The sequence below is a fragment of the Marmota flaviventris genome, chromosome 17 (assembly GCF_047511675.1).
Source record: "Marmota flaviventris isolate mMarFla1 chromosome 17, mMarFla1.hap1, whole genome shotgun sequence".
NCBI classification, from domain to species: domain Eukaryota; kingdom Metazoa; phylum Chordata; class Mammalia; order Rodentia; family Sciuridae; genus Marmota; species Marmota flaviventris.
In genome coordinates, this window is record NC_092514.1 from 55687372 (window position 1) to 55700909 (window position 13538).

The following is a 13538-nucleotide window of genomic DNA, read 5'->3' on the forward strand; positions in this document are numbered from 1 at the left end:
AGCCATTGTTTAAATAAGCATCTTCTTAATATCATACAAACAAAAAAATACAGTTAAAAAAATCTGGATGTTGCTAGGCCTGGTGGCACATGCCTTTAATTTCAGAGACTCAGAAGCTAGAGGCAAGAGGATTCCAAGTTCAAGGCCAGCTTAGGCAATTTTGTGAGATACTGTCTCAAAATAAAAAAATAAAAATTCAGGCAACTGGGGAGACTGGGGCAGGAGGATTGAAAATTTAAGGCCAGTTTGGACAAGATTGCATGTCCTAAGCAACTTAATGAGATCCTGTCTCAAAAAAAGGTTGGGGATATAGTTCAGTGGTAAAGAATCCCTGGATTCAATCTCTAGTAGAAAGGAAAAAAAAAAAAAGATGCCCAGGCAAATACATGATTTGTCATCAGTATAAAATAATGAGGTCCTGGGGCTGGGGTTGTGGCTCAGTGGCAGAGCGCTTGCCTTGCACGTGTGGGGCATTGGGTTCAATCCTCAGCACCACATAAAAATAAAGATTTAAAAAAAATAATGAAGTCTACATATGGGTGAAAGTACCCAAAAAAGCGCTACACAAATGATATGTTGCATCGTTATTACTAGATAAACAGGAATCAAACATGTAGATTCAGCAGGACAATGAAATTTGTGCTACACAATATTATAGAAAAAGTATTGGGGGCTGGGGATGTGGCTCAAGGGGTGGCGCGCTCGCCTGGCATGCGTTCGGCCTGGGTTCGATCCTCAGCACCACATACAAGCAAGGATGTTGTGTCCACCAAAAACTAGAGAGATAGATATTAAAAAATTCTCTCTCTCTCTTAAAAAAAAAAAGAAAAAGAAAAAGCATTGTAGGATTGTGCTGCCTCTTCCTTCTTATGTTTTATAGTCTCACTGGATGCAATGGTATATGCCCATAGACTCAGCCAAACAAGAGTCTGATTGAGGTAGGAGCATTGATTGTCTGAGCCAAAGTGAGGCCATCTCTTAAAAGAAAAAGCCTATAGGACAGTACTGAGGAAAATCACATTGCCTGTACTTCAATTAAATTTAAAAAATTTTTTTTTTGGTACTGGGGATTGAACTCAGGGGCACTCAACCACTGAGCCACATCCCCAGCCCTATTTTGTATTTTATTTAGAGACAGGGTCTCACTGAGTTGCTTAGTGCCTTGCTGTTGCCGAGGATAGCTTTGACCTTGCCATCCTACTGCCTCAGCCTCCCAAGCTGATGCGATTACAGGCTTGTGCCACTGCACCTGGCTTAATTAAAAATTTAAAAATAGTAAAATTTGTGGGGCTGGGGCTGTAGCTCAGCAGCAGACTGTTGCCTAGCACTCACGTGTGAGGCACTGGGTTCAATCCTCTGCACCACACAAAAATGAACAAATAAGGCTGGGGTCGTGGCTCAGGGGTAGAGCACTTGCCTAGATTGTGTGAGGCACTGGGTTTGATTCTCAGCACCACACATAAATAAATGAATAAAATAAAGGTCCATCAACATCTAAGAAAAAAAAAAAGAACAAATAAAATAAATGTATGCTATCCATCTACAACCTCAAACATAAAAAAAAAAATTTAAAAAAATATTACTGGACACTTAAAAAAAATGGTAAGATTTGCCAGGTGTGGTGGCACTGTAATCTCAGTGACTTGGGAAGCTGAGGCAGGAGGATCACAAATTCAAAGCTAATAATTTAACGAAGCCCTAAGCACTTTAGTGAGACCCTGTCTCAAAATTTTAAAATAGTGGTTACGAGCTGGATGCAGTTGCACACGCCTGTAATTCCAGTGACGGGAGGCTGAGACAGGAGGAATCTAAGTTCAAAGCCAGCCTCAGCAATGGCGAGGCATTAAGCAACTCAGTGAGACCCTATCTCTAATAAAATCAAAATAGGGCTGGGGATGTGGCTCAGTGGTTGAGTTCAATCCCTGGTACCAAAAATAATCAATCACCAGTAATAAATAAATAGCAAAATTTATCCAACTATTATTATTACTATTATTATTACTACTACTATTACTAGGTATTGAACCAAGGGGTGCTTAACCACTAAGCCATATCTCCACCCTCTTTTGAGCCTGGCTTTGAACTTGTGATCCTCCTGCCTGAGACTCCACAGCCACTGTGCTTGGCCCAACTTTTGTTTCCAAATATGCCAAGAAAGGTTAAAAAAAATCAAAGATTGTACTTTAGTCATGTTTTGGTCACAACAGTTTTCTTCTAGAACTCTAAAATGATAGTACCATGTTTATAACTGTTGTGCATAGTCTTTCAGGGTAAACATTCAAAATTAAGCTTCTGAAGTTGGCTTCAAACTTGCCACTCTCCTGCCTCAGCTTCCCAAGGAAGATGGTCAGAATTCCAGGAAGATGGTCAGAATTAAAAGAAGGAAAGCTGGTATGGTTGTGCATGCCTCTAGTCTGAGCATTTGGGAGGATGAGGTGGGAAGATCACTTGGGCTCAGGAGTTCAAGACTGGCTTGAACAACATAGTAAGACCCCACTCAAAACAAAACAAGGCAGGGGTATCATTCTTTTAATTTGATTTTCAGGAGCTAACTAGATCATCATCAGTACCATTCCTCAAAGACGGAAGAGTGGGTAACTTAAACTGCATAAAAAGTAGTCTTTTACACATCACATAAATAAAACAACCACTATGCTTTCCAGTTCCAGGTGGAGGAGAGGATATAACAAGCAGAAGCACATACTTGGAAAGCCCTTATCAACTTCTTTCTTTGCTATGAGAGGCTTCTATTCCAAGGTAACATAGATGTGTAATTTTTTAGGCAAGAGATATTATTGTCAACATTCTAGGTCCCTGAATAGTTTCAGCAATTATTTGAGTAAAATTTAGGCATTTTGGGGTAGACACAAAAAGGCTGATAGTCTGAACAAGCCAAAGTGCTAAATATAGACATCACCTGAAAATTATTTAAAGGGTACATACTGATTGCCAACTTTTATTTTTTATTTTTTCCTGGTACTAGATATTGAATCTGGGGGCACTTATCACTTAGGTACATCTCCAGCCCTTTTTATTTTAAGACAGGGTCTCACTATATTGTCCAGGCTGACTCAAACTTGCAATACTCTTGCTTCAGCCTCCTGAGTAGCTGGGATTACAGGTCTGTGCCACTGCATCCAGCTTGCTTGTCAGTTTTAGGTCAGTGTTTTCTCATACTTGTAACTCATTAATACATAATAATTGGTTATAAAGTGCTACTGCAATTTTAAATACTGGTTTACTTTTAAGAATAAATAATTTTGGGGCTGCAATTGTATCTCAGTGATAGAGCACTTGCCTAGCACGTGTGAGGCACTGGGTTCAATCCTCAGCACCACATAAAAATAAGTAAGTAAAATAAAGGTATTGTGTCCATTTACAACTAAAAAATATAAATAAATAAAAAATATATATATTTAAAAGAATACATAGTTTTTCTTAAATAGATAAGAGTCCTCTTTGTGTTTACTGTATCCCTTAGGTTGTATTGGAAAAGTCACTGGTCTTGAAATTCTTAACAACAGTACTGAAAGGAATTATTAACACAAGCATTGTAGGAATGGATGCTTACTAAGCAAGTCTGTAAGTTCAAAGTCACCAGTTCAGGGCAGTGTGCACCTATGTACTTGAGAGCTTCATCTTCCAGCTAAAAAGATTAAAAAATAAGAAAAAAATATTATTAACAATGTTTCAAAGGAGAAAGACTTAAGAATTTATACATTCATCAATACATTCTCAGTATAGCCACCCAAGTTCCAAAAGAACAATGAACCAGAAATAAAAAATTATGTTCACATAACAAAGTAATTCCTACTATTAGCAGGGTTATCAGTATTTTAAAAAATCAGTTCCTACCACATCAAATTCATGTTGTTATCATCAAACCAAGGAAAAGATGACATAAACATTGCTTAGTATTTATGGATTTTACTTCTGATAAGTTAAATATACTTCATAGTACTTTGCAGAGGGATTATTAAGCTAAAATGATTTTCACACTTCAATACCACCTATGAAGATTTTTTTAAAACAAATTTTGGGGACAGAGAGCCAAGAAAGGAATCCATCGTGTTTATCTGTTGCTGGAAGATCAGTGGCATGCTTACAGTGCTGAGAACAGATGGTAAGTAATTGATCATAATGATGCATTCCAATCAATATTTTTCAGGATTCCATAAATAACTAGAAGCTCAAGCTGTTGTTTTAAGGCAGCCATACATCCAAAGCTCAATTTCAAACAACAAAATTCTTCCTATCATAGTAAGAGAATGAGGGAATTTTTAATGGAATCCAAAGTATGGATTTCATACCATTAATAAAATAAGATAGAGACTAGCCCTACTTTATCAATCATATAAATCCACTTTTCTTTTCTTTCCCTTTTGAAATAAGGTCTCAAACTCTATTTTCCTGCCTCAGCCTCCCAAGCAGCTGGGATTACAGGCATGTGCCACCAAACCTGGCTTAAATTCACTCTTGATCATTAGGTGCTATTTGGTCAATTCCTTTCCTCACTGTGAAAAAATAAGATTGTTTTTAAAAAGTTTTTTTTTGGGGGGGTGGTATTGGGCAAAAAACCCTGGGGCACTGTACCCACTGAGTTATATCACCTTATCACCTGCCTTTTTCATTTTTCTTTTGAGACAGGGTCTCACTAAATTGCCTAGGCTGGCCTCAAATTTTCAGCTTCTCCTGTCTTAGCCTCCCAAGTAGCTGGGATTACAGCTGAGTGCCACTATGCCTAGCAAGGCTGTACTTTTTTTTTTTTTTTCCTTTTGGTGGTACTGGGGATTGAACCCAGAGCCTTATGCATGCGAGGCAACCAAGCTGCCACTGAACTACATTCACAGCCCCAAGACTACAAAATTTTTAATGGCAAAATATGTTGGATTTGTGATGTGACTGGGAGGATAAGTGTCAATACTATAAAACACAGGTTACTGCATACTTGGCATATTTAAAAACAACTCCTGATGATTAAACAAGAGAAAATTTCCAGGACTGTCTTATTTGCCTATCCAGTTTGAAGTATCGGCAGTAAAGAAACTTTCTTTTTGGTACAGGTTAAGCTGCATGAAACCCTTCTTGCCTATGGCATACATTCCTTCAGTGTTACTTTGCCGCCCCACTCTGTCCTTCTCGAAATTTATCTTTGGTCAGATGCTAAATCCTCTCATTCGTTGATTCTAAGGAAAACACTTTATGCTTGATAAGCAAATATCTTTGGGTCAAAAATACACACAACTGGGGCTGGGGTTGTGGCTCAGTGTTAGAGCGCTTGCCTGGCATGTGTGAGGCACTGGGATCAATTCTTAGCACCACATAAAAATAAGTAAATAAAATAAAGGTCCATCGACAACTTAAAAAAAAAAAAAAAAAAATATATATACACACACACACAAAAAAAAATACACACAACTCACATTTCCCTCCAGACAAACATCTTGGTGATGACTACAAAAAGCTCATGGTTCCTCTGATTTTCATAAGCATTACATGGAGTATTACCTGTGTGCAGCCTTTTAAGAATAAGGCCTTGAGACCCCCACAGCCTCTTACTAGTGCTTGAATGCCATCCTTGGTTACTTGATCACACCAGGAAATGTTCAACTGCTCCAACAGTGGACACCCCTCACTTAGGATAAAACAAAATGAGACAAGCATATCACTACATCCAATTTCAAAGATACTGGTCTCACTTTTGCAATGTTCATGTGGGACTTTACCACCAGCAGGGCCATCTCAAATCCAGCTTAAACAACTACAAAGCACAGTATAGTTTTTCAACTATAGATAGGATATGGAAATTAACTTGTTCAAATTTATAGAGTAATTAAAAGTTCAGATTCAAACCCAGATTCTCCATCAGGTATTAATGAGAACTTTTAAACTTTTAGTTAAAAATAATTACAAAGGCTCTGTATATTTCCTTATTTGGGACATTTCTAGAATATTGTTTCTGCAGACTAAAGTTAGGGTATACTGTTTTGAATTTCTGTGATTCTTCCACTTGTATCAGTTTAGTTTCATATTTGGAGCATGAAAAAATTGAAATTATTCTTCAGAAACACTGAACACCACCTAACTTTTATAGAAGTTTGTCTCCTTCCGGACCCCTCACTCCCCCACCGCCCCCATGCTAGGGATTGAACCCAGGGCTTCACACAAGCTACATAAGTGTTCTACCACCGAGTCGTGCCCATTATCTTTTAAATACTCCTGCCTACCAAAAAGATGCAGAAAATAAAGACAGGAGATCCAGGTTTGAGTTCATTTTCAACATTAATAATTTGACTCCATACAAGTCACTTTAGGAAGCCTATCTATCTAAACCTCTTGGTCCAAGATAAGCCACAGCTCTTTCTATGTTCTTCCAAAACTGAGGTACTCACTCCTATCATCAACTTACTACACTAGAAATTTAACTCAGGGACACTCTACCAGTGAGCTATATACCCCTAGTCCTCTTAATTTTTCTATTTTGAGACAGAGTCTCACTAAGTTGCTAAGCCTGTCCTCCATCTTGCAATCCTCCTGCCTTAGCTTCCTAAGTAGCTGGGATTATAGGTATGTGCTATAGCACCTGGGACTAGCTCATCTTATTTTGAAGACAGGGTCTTACAAAGTTGCCCAGTCTGACTTTGAACTTGCTATGCTCCTGCCTCAGCCTCCTAAGTAGCTGTGACTATAGGTGTACACCACCATGCTTGCCTTGAAGTTATTTTTATAACATAGAAACTGTTGACTATCATCAGCACAACTTTTTATAGTTCTGCTTAATATAATCTTGTTGAATCCTAATAACAATGCTATGAGATAATGAGGAAAAGCTCAGAAGGACTGTGTTCAAACAAAGTACCTGGAAAATAATCCTATCTCTAGAACCATATTTTAAACATTAAGCTAAAATAACAGGCCATTTTCTTTTCTTTTTTTGAAAGTAAGTCTTTATAAAAATCTAATAATTCATGTATAAACTATACTGTGCTCCTCTGTTTAGAAATCCTAGTTACCCCTAGTCATTTCACTTGAATAGCTCCTGTAATTATAATTTGGGAAAAGTGGTAAAATAAAAGGCCTATTTAGAACTATAGTATATATGAATAAAACATAGTTACCTTCAATTCAAAATTCATTTCAGTTATTTTTAAGAAATTATTATTAATGGACATGCTTATGTATAAGAAATTTACCTCAGAGCTTTGAGAGACATGTTTGTTATTGATGTACAGGAAGCCAAGTCAAGATGCCTGAGTTTGGAACAGAACTTGCTAAGGCTAGTACATGTACTGAAAATGGAGAGAGGAGAAAATAATGAATAAATAAGAACACATCTTACTATATCATACATGTTTCTCAGTAAATATGTGTGTGTATACACATGCATGTGTGTATATGATATACAAATTATATCAGAACTGTAAAATTTGCATACCTTCCAAAAAGCAGCTATAAATTTTGGGAGCTTTCCACGGAAGAGGCAGATACCATTCACAAAGAATGGCAATACTATATACGAGAATTTGTATCAGAGGAAGATGGTGCTTCATTTACATTTGGAAATATTAATAGCTATTAACAGCTATTATTAATAGCTGTTAATAGCTATTAACAGCAAATTACTTATGTGAACTGTAAGTGATCTATGTGTACTCTTCAGATCCAGGAACACCAGGAATGCTAATAAGTTTCTGCTATATATGGTAAAATATGAGGACCAAATCTTTGCTTCTGCTTTTTAACAGACTTAAAACATTTACTTAAACATCTTAAACTATCTACTTGAGATAATCTTTTACATGGCAGTAAGGAAAGAAGTGGATTTTGCAAGGTATACATAGACGAATTATATTGGGCTGAAAGAAGTTATGTAATACTGCTACTTATTACCTTTTGTGAATTATGATGATGTTTAGCAGTGCTAGATTAAATCCGGGGCCTCATGCCCGCTTGGCAGCCCTCTAACACTAAGCTACATCCCCAGGCCTTTTTAACATTAAAAATTATTTTTAATCATTTTTATTTTATTATTCTCCCTCCTTTAAAAAAAAATTTTTTTTTTTAGATGCACACACTATCTTTATCCATTTTTATGTGGTGCTGAGGATCGAACCCAGTGCCTCACAGGGACGAGGCAGGCACTCTACCACTGTGTTACAGCCCCAGCTCCAATTTCCCCTCCTTTTTTTTTCCCTCCAGTATTTTAAAGTAAATCCTGGATATATTATTTTATCTGTAAATGTTTTAGTACTTTTTTATTCTTCCTTTCTCTTTATTTGGTACTAGGATCCAAGCCAGGGGCGCTCTACCACTGACCTACATTCCCATCCTTTTTTATTTTTCATTTTGAGACAGGGTCTCAATTGCTGGTATCAAACTTGTGATCCTACTGCTTCAGTCCCCTAAGTCACTGGGATTACAGGCATATGCCACCACACCTGGCAATGGAATTCTTTTTTTAAATATTTATTTATTTTTTTAGTTGTACACAATACCTTTATTTGTTTATTTGTTTTTATGTGGTGCTGAGGATCGAACCCAGGGCCTCACATATGCTAGGCGAGCTCTACCACTGAGCCACAACCCCAGCCCAGGAATTCTTAATTTCATGTTTGGATTGCTTGATGCTAATGTATAGAGACTTTTTTTGGGTATATTGTCTTATATCTAATGAGCTTGTTATCTTATTTATGAATTAAAGCGTCTTTTGGTAGTTTCCTCATGATTTAAAAAAATTTTTTTTTGTAGTTGTAGATGGACAGAATGCCTTTATTTTTTTTTGTTGTTAGCTGTTATGTGGTGCTGAGAATTGAATCTAGTGCCTCATGCATGCTAGGCAAGTGCTTTGCCACTGAGCTATAGCCCCAGACTTCCTCATGTTTTTTTTTATATACAATATTATAAATTATGTTATATACAAATAAAGGTTCATTCTATTCTTTCCTACCAATATGCATTAAAAAAACTTACTGTATTGGCTAGATCCTCTAATACAATGTGAAATAGAAAGCGTGGTTGGGCTGGGGATGTATGTAGTTCAATCCCCAGCACCAAAAAAAAGTGTAGTAATTGTTCTTGACCTTAGTAAGAAAGAATTCAGTCATTTTTAGAAGTGGTTTTTGTGTGTGTGTGTGGGGGGGGGGGGGGGGGTGCGAGAGATTTACCCCAGAGCCTTGTGCATGTGAGGCAAACACTCTGTACCAACTGAGCTATATCCCAAGCCCCAGAAGGGGGTTTTTCATAAATGCTTTTGATGGGGTTGAGGGAATTTCTTTGGAATTGTTTTTACCATGAATGGACGTTAGATATTGTAATATGCTTTCTATACCTAATAATAAATTAGTTATCTATTTTGTGTAGTCAACTACCCTACAACAACCCAACTTAAGATGACAGTGTATTATTTCAGTTTTTGTGGTCAGAACTAAAGGTAGCTAAGCAGGGTTCATTTGATTTAGGGTTTCTGACAAGACCACAATCAAGGTGTAGACATTGGATGTGATCATCTCAAAGGTTAACGGGGTTTAGATCCCTTGCTAAGCTCATTTAGGTGTTTTTTTTTTTTTTTTTTTTTTTTAGCAGATCTCAGGAGATCCAATCAAGGCTTATTCTTGATTTTTTGGTAGATTTCAGGTTCTTGCTAACTATTACCTGGAAACATCAGTTTCTATTCACGTAGGCCTCTCCACAGAGGTACCATAACAGGGCAGCTTGCTTCCCTGAGAGCAAGAACCCCAAGAGAAAGCAGAGTAGGATAGTAATCTTTTTGTATCCTAATCTCAAAAGTACCATCCAATCTCTCTTGCAGTATTCTATTGTTAGAAATGAGTCACTATGGTGAGTTAACTCTCAAGGGGAAATGATTAGACAATGGTTTAAATATCAGGAAGTGTGGATTATTTGGAGGCCATCAAACACAAAGATGATCATGTTGTTTTGTCTCTTTTACTCCAGAGGTGATAAAACTATAGCTCAACTATGGCCAAATCATTCCTGAAGCCTATTTTTATATGACTCACAAACCACGAATGGTTCTTACACTTTTAAGAGGTTGAAAAAAAGTCAATAGGGCTGCAATGTAGCTCAGTGGCAAAGTATTTGCCTCCCATTCACAAAACCCTGGGTTAAATCCTCAGTTCCAAAAAAGAAAAGACAAAAAAAAAAAAAAAAAGATAAAGAAAAAAAAAAAACCCAGAAACAGTTTTTTTTTTTTTTTTTGAACATATAGCTGTGCTTATTTATGTACTATCTGTCTATGGCTGATTTTATAACTGTATCTGACATAGTTATAACATACTATACGGGTCAGGAAGACTAAAATATTTACTTATTTGGTCCTATTTCTGGGATAAATTCCACTTAGTTACAATCTAAAATCCTTTTTTTTGTGGGGGCTGGGGTTGTGGCTCAGAGGCAGAGTGCTTGCTCAGTGTGTGTGAGGCACTGGGTTTGACCCTCAGCACCACATATAAATAAATAAATAAATAAAATCAAGGTCCATCAACAACTTAAAAGCCCTTTCTAATTTTTTTATTTTGAGACTGATTCTCACTTAATTGCTTAGTCTCACTAAATTGCTGAAGCTGTATTCAAACTTGTGATCCTCCTGCCTCAGCCTCCTGAGTGCTGAGACAGGGTTTTGCTAAGTTTCTTAGGGCCTTGTTAAGTTGCTGAGGCTAGCCTTGAACTTGCGATCCTCCTGACTTCAGTCTCCCAAGTAGTTGGAATACAGCCGTGCACCAATGTACCTGGCCCATCAGCTGTTTAAAGAAAAGCCAATCCTCAATAAACTAATTTTAAAAAGAGGGGAAAGCTGGACACTGTAATCTCAGCAACTCAGGAGGCTAAGGTAGAAGGATGGCAATTTCTAACCCAGCCTGACCAACTTAAAGGGACTCTACCTCAAAATAAAAAATAAAAAGGGCCTGAGATGTGAAGATGTTGCTCAGTGATAGAGTACCCCCAGGTTCAAACTCTAGTATCTCACACACACACCAGTTGATGAAATTCACTAGTAGAACCTTTTAGGTCTGCATGCTTGTTTGTTAGGACAGTTTTAAATTACTCACTGAATGTATATATTATAGGCCTATTCAGAATATGCATTTTTTTCTTGAGCCAGTTTTGGCAAATTAAGCCTTCCAGGAATTTTGTTCATTTTATCAGTATTGCCTGATTATTATTCATGATATCCTATCATAATTTTTGGGGTAAAGTATTTAATCTTCAACTTCATTTCTGCTTTAGAGTTTGTCTTTTTTTTGGAGGGGTGGTACTGGGAATTGAACCTAGGGGAACGTTACATTGAGCCACATCCTCAGCCATTATAATTTTATTTATTTATTTGGTACTGGTGGGTTTTTCATAGATGCTTTTGATTGGGTTGAGGGAATTGCTTTTGGAATTGTTTTTACCATGATTGAATTCAGGGGCACTCAACCACTGAGCCACATCCCCAACCCTATTTTGTATTTTATTTAGAGACAGGGTCTCATTGAGTTGCTCAGTGCCTAGTGGTTGTTGAGGCTGACTTTGAACTCACCACCCTCCTATCTCAGCCTCCCAAGTCACTGCGATTATAGGTGTGTGCCTATCTCAACCTTTTTAGTATGTATGTATGTATGTATGTATGTATGTATGTATTTATTTTCCTGGTTCTGGAAATTAAACCCAGGGGCCCTATGCATGTGAAGTAAGCATTCTACCAACTGAGCTATATCCCCAGCCCTTGTCTTTTTTATTTTGAGACGGGATACCACTAAGTTGCTTAGGGTCTCACTAAACTGTTGAATCTAGCCTTTAACTTGTGATATTCATGCCTTGGCCTCCCCAGCAGCTGGGATGACAAGCACACATCACTGCACCTTGCTCCATTTTATTAGTTTTTGGTTGAAATTTCTATTTTTCTTTTTGAAAATATGAATATTGATATATTTTGTACCAAGTCCTCTTGCCCTTTTAAAAGGTATCATTTTATACAAAGTCCTCTGCTGTTCACTTTCATTTAACAGTAGGTCTTGGAACTCACACCAGAGAACTAGAGATTTTCTTCATCACTTTTATTTAACTAATCCTCTTCTGATAAGACACAGGATGGTTTCCTTTTTTGGGGGAAGAAGGGGTATCAGGGATTGAACTTTTAAGGGGCACTCAACTACTGAGCCGCATTCTCAGCCCTATTTTGTATTTTATTTAGAGACAGGGTCTCGCTGAGTTGCTCAGAGTCTTGCTTTTGCTGAGGCTGGCTTTGAACTCTCAATCCTCCTGCCTCAGCCTCCCGAGCTGCTGGGATTACAGGTGTGAGTCACTGCGCCCGGCAGTTTCCTGTCTTTTGCTGTTATAAAAATTAGCAGTAATGGGGTTGTAGCTCAGTGGTAAAACATCCCAGTTCTTAAAAAAAAAAAAAAAAAAAAAAAAATAGCAGTATTCATCATTACAAACAGTAAAAATGAATAGCCTTGTACATATATATTATATATTATGGTTATAACTTATCATACAAAGGAATAGTGGGGGTAAGGAGTTAGTAAACTGTTTCTCCTATTTATCCTATTTTTTAAAAATTTTTATAGTTGTAGATGGACAGCATACATTTATTTTATTTGTTTATTTTTATGTGGTGCTGAGGATCAAACCCAGTGCTTCATGCATGCTAGGCAAGCACTCTGGCCCTGAACTACACCCTAACCCCCTGTTTCTCCTATTAAAGGCTTCCAAATTAATCTACAGATATAATATTTACAAGAAGAATTCTCTCTTTTGCTAGGGATGGAACCCAGGGCTTCATGCATATTAGGCAAGAAGTGCTATCACTGAGTTCTATCCTCCCTCTATTTTCTACATTAAAAACTGCTATCAGTACTAATTAAACTGTTCAGTCCTATGTTGAAGAGTTTAATCTTTTCATAGAATTATCTGCTCACTGGGGTCTTTAATTATTATCCTTCTGCATAAACACTGATTATGATTTTTTCTTTTGTGGTGCTTAGTACCAAATTAGGGCCCCCCCACATACTGAGCTAACTCCCCAGCCCACCTATAAATTTTTAAGTCTTACTTTAAATATCAAAGACAGAATTTTACAACCAAGAAAGTTGCCAAATACATTTGTTGTGTGTTCATTTACCCATTAAGTCCCAAGTTTTCAATTACGCAAAATTTTCAGTGAAACTGACATAGGTGCATTAAATTGGAAATAATTATCTAGAGCTTATTATATAATTTATTATCATTAACAATATTAATACTAATGAATATTATAACTAATTCACTTATTACTTTTTTCAAAAGAATAGAACTCTAAAAAAATACATTTGTTGGGCTGGGACTGTGGCTCAACGGTAGAGTGCTCTCCTAGCATGGGCGGGACCCAGGTTCGATTCTCAGCACCACATAAAAATAAAGGCATTGTGTTGTGCCCATCTACACCTAAAAAATAAATATTATAAAAATACATTTGTTTATTTCAAGGTTATTATATTCTCAACTTAAGTTTTTATTTATTTATTGAGAGAGAGAGAGAGAGAGAGAGAGAATTT

The 13538-nt window shown here is 37.0% G+C and overlaps 1 protein-coding gene across 2 annotated transcripts in view; it reads right to left on the bottom strand.

The window, feature by feature from the left end:
• Fbxl20 (F-box and leucine rich repeat protein 20) overlaps nt 1-13538 on the bottom strand; it is a 113972-nt gene that overhangs the window by 16863 nt on the left and 83571 nt on the right. For both annotated transcript variants that reach the window (XM_071603524.1, XM_027923138.2), the window contains exons 7-9: nt 7194-7289; nt 5509-5635; nt 3572-3646 (exon numbers count right to left, since the gene is read on the bottom strand). In XM_071603524.1, coding sequence (XP_071459625.1) covers nt 3572-3646; nt 5509-5635; nt 7194-7289 — 298 coding nt within the window. The remainder of the gene's footprint in view (nt 1-3571; nt 3647-5508; nt 5636-7193; nt 7290-13538) is intronic.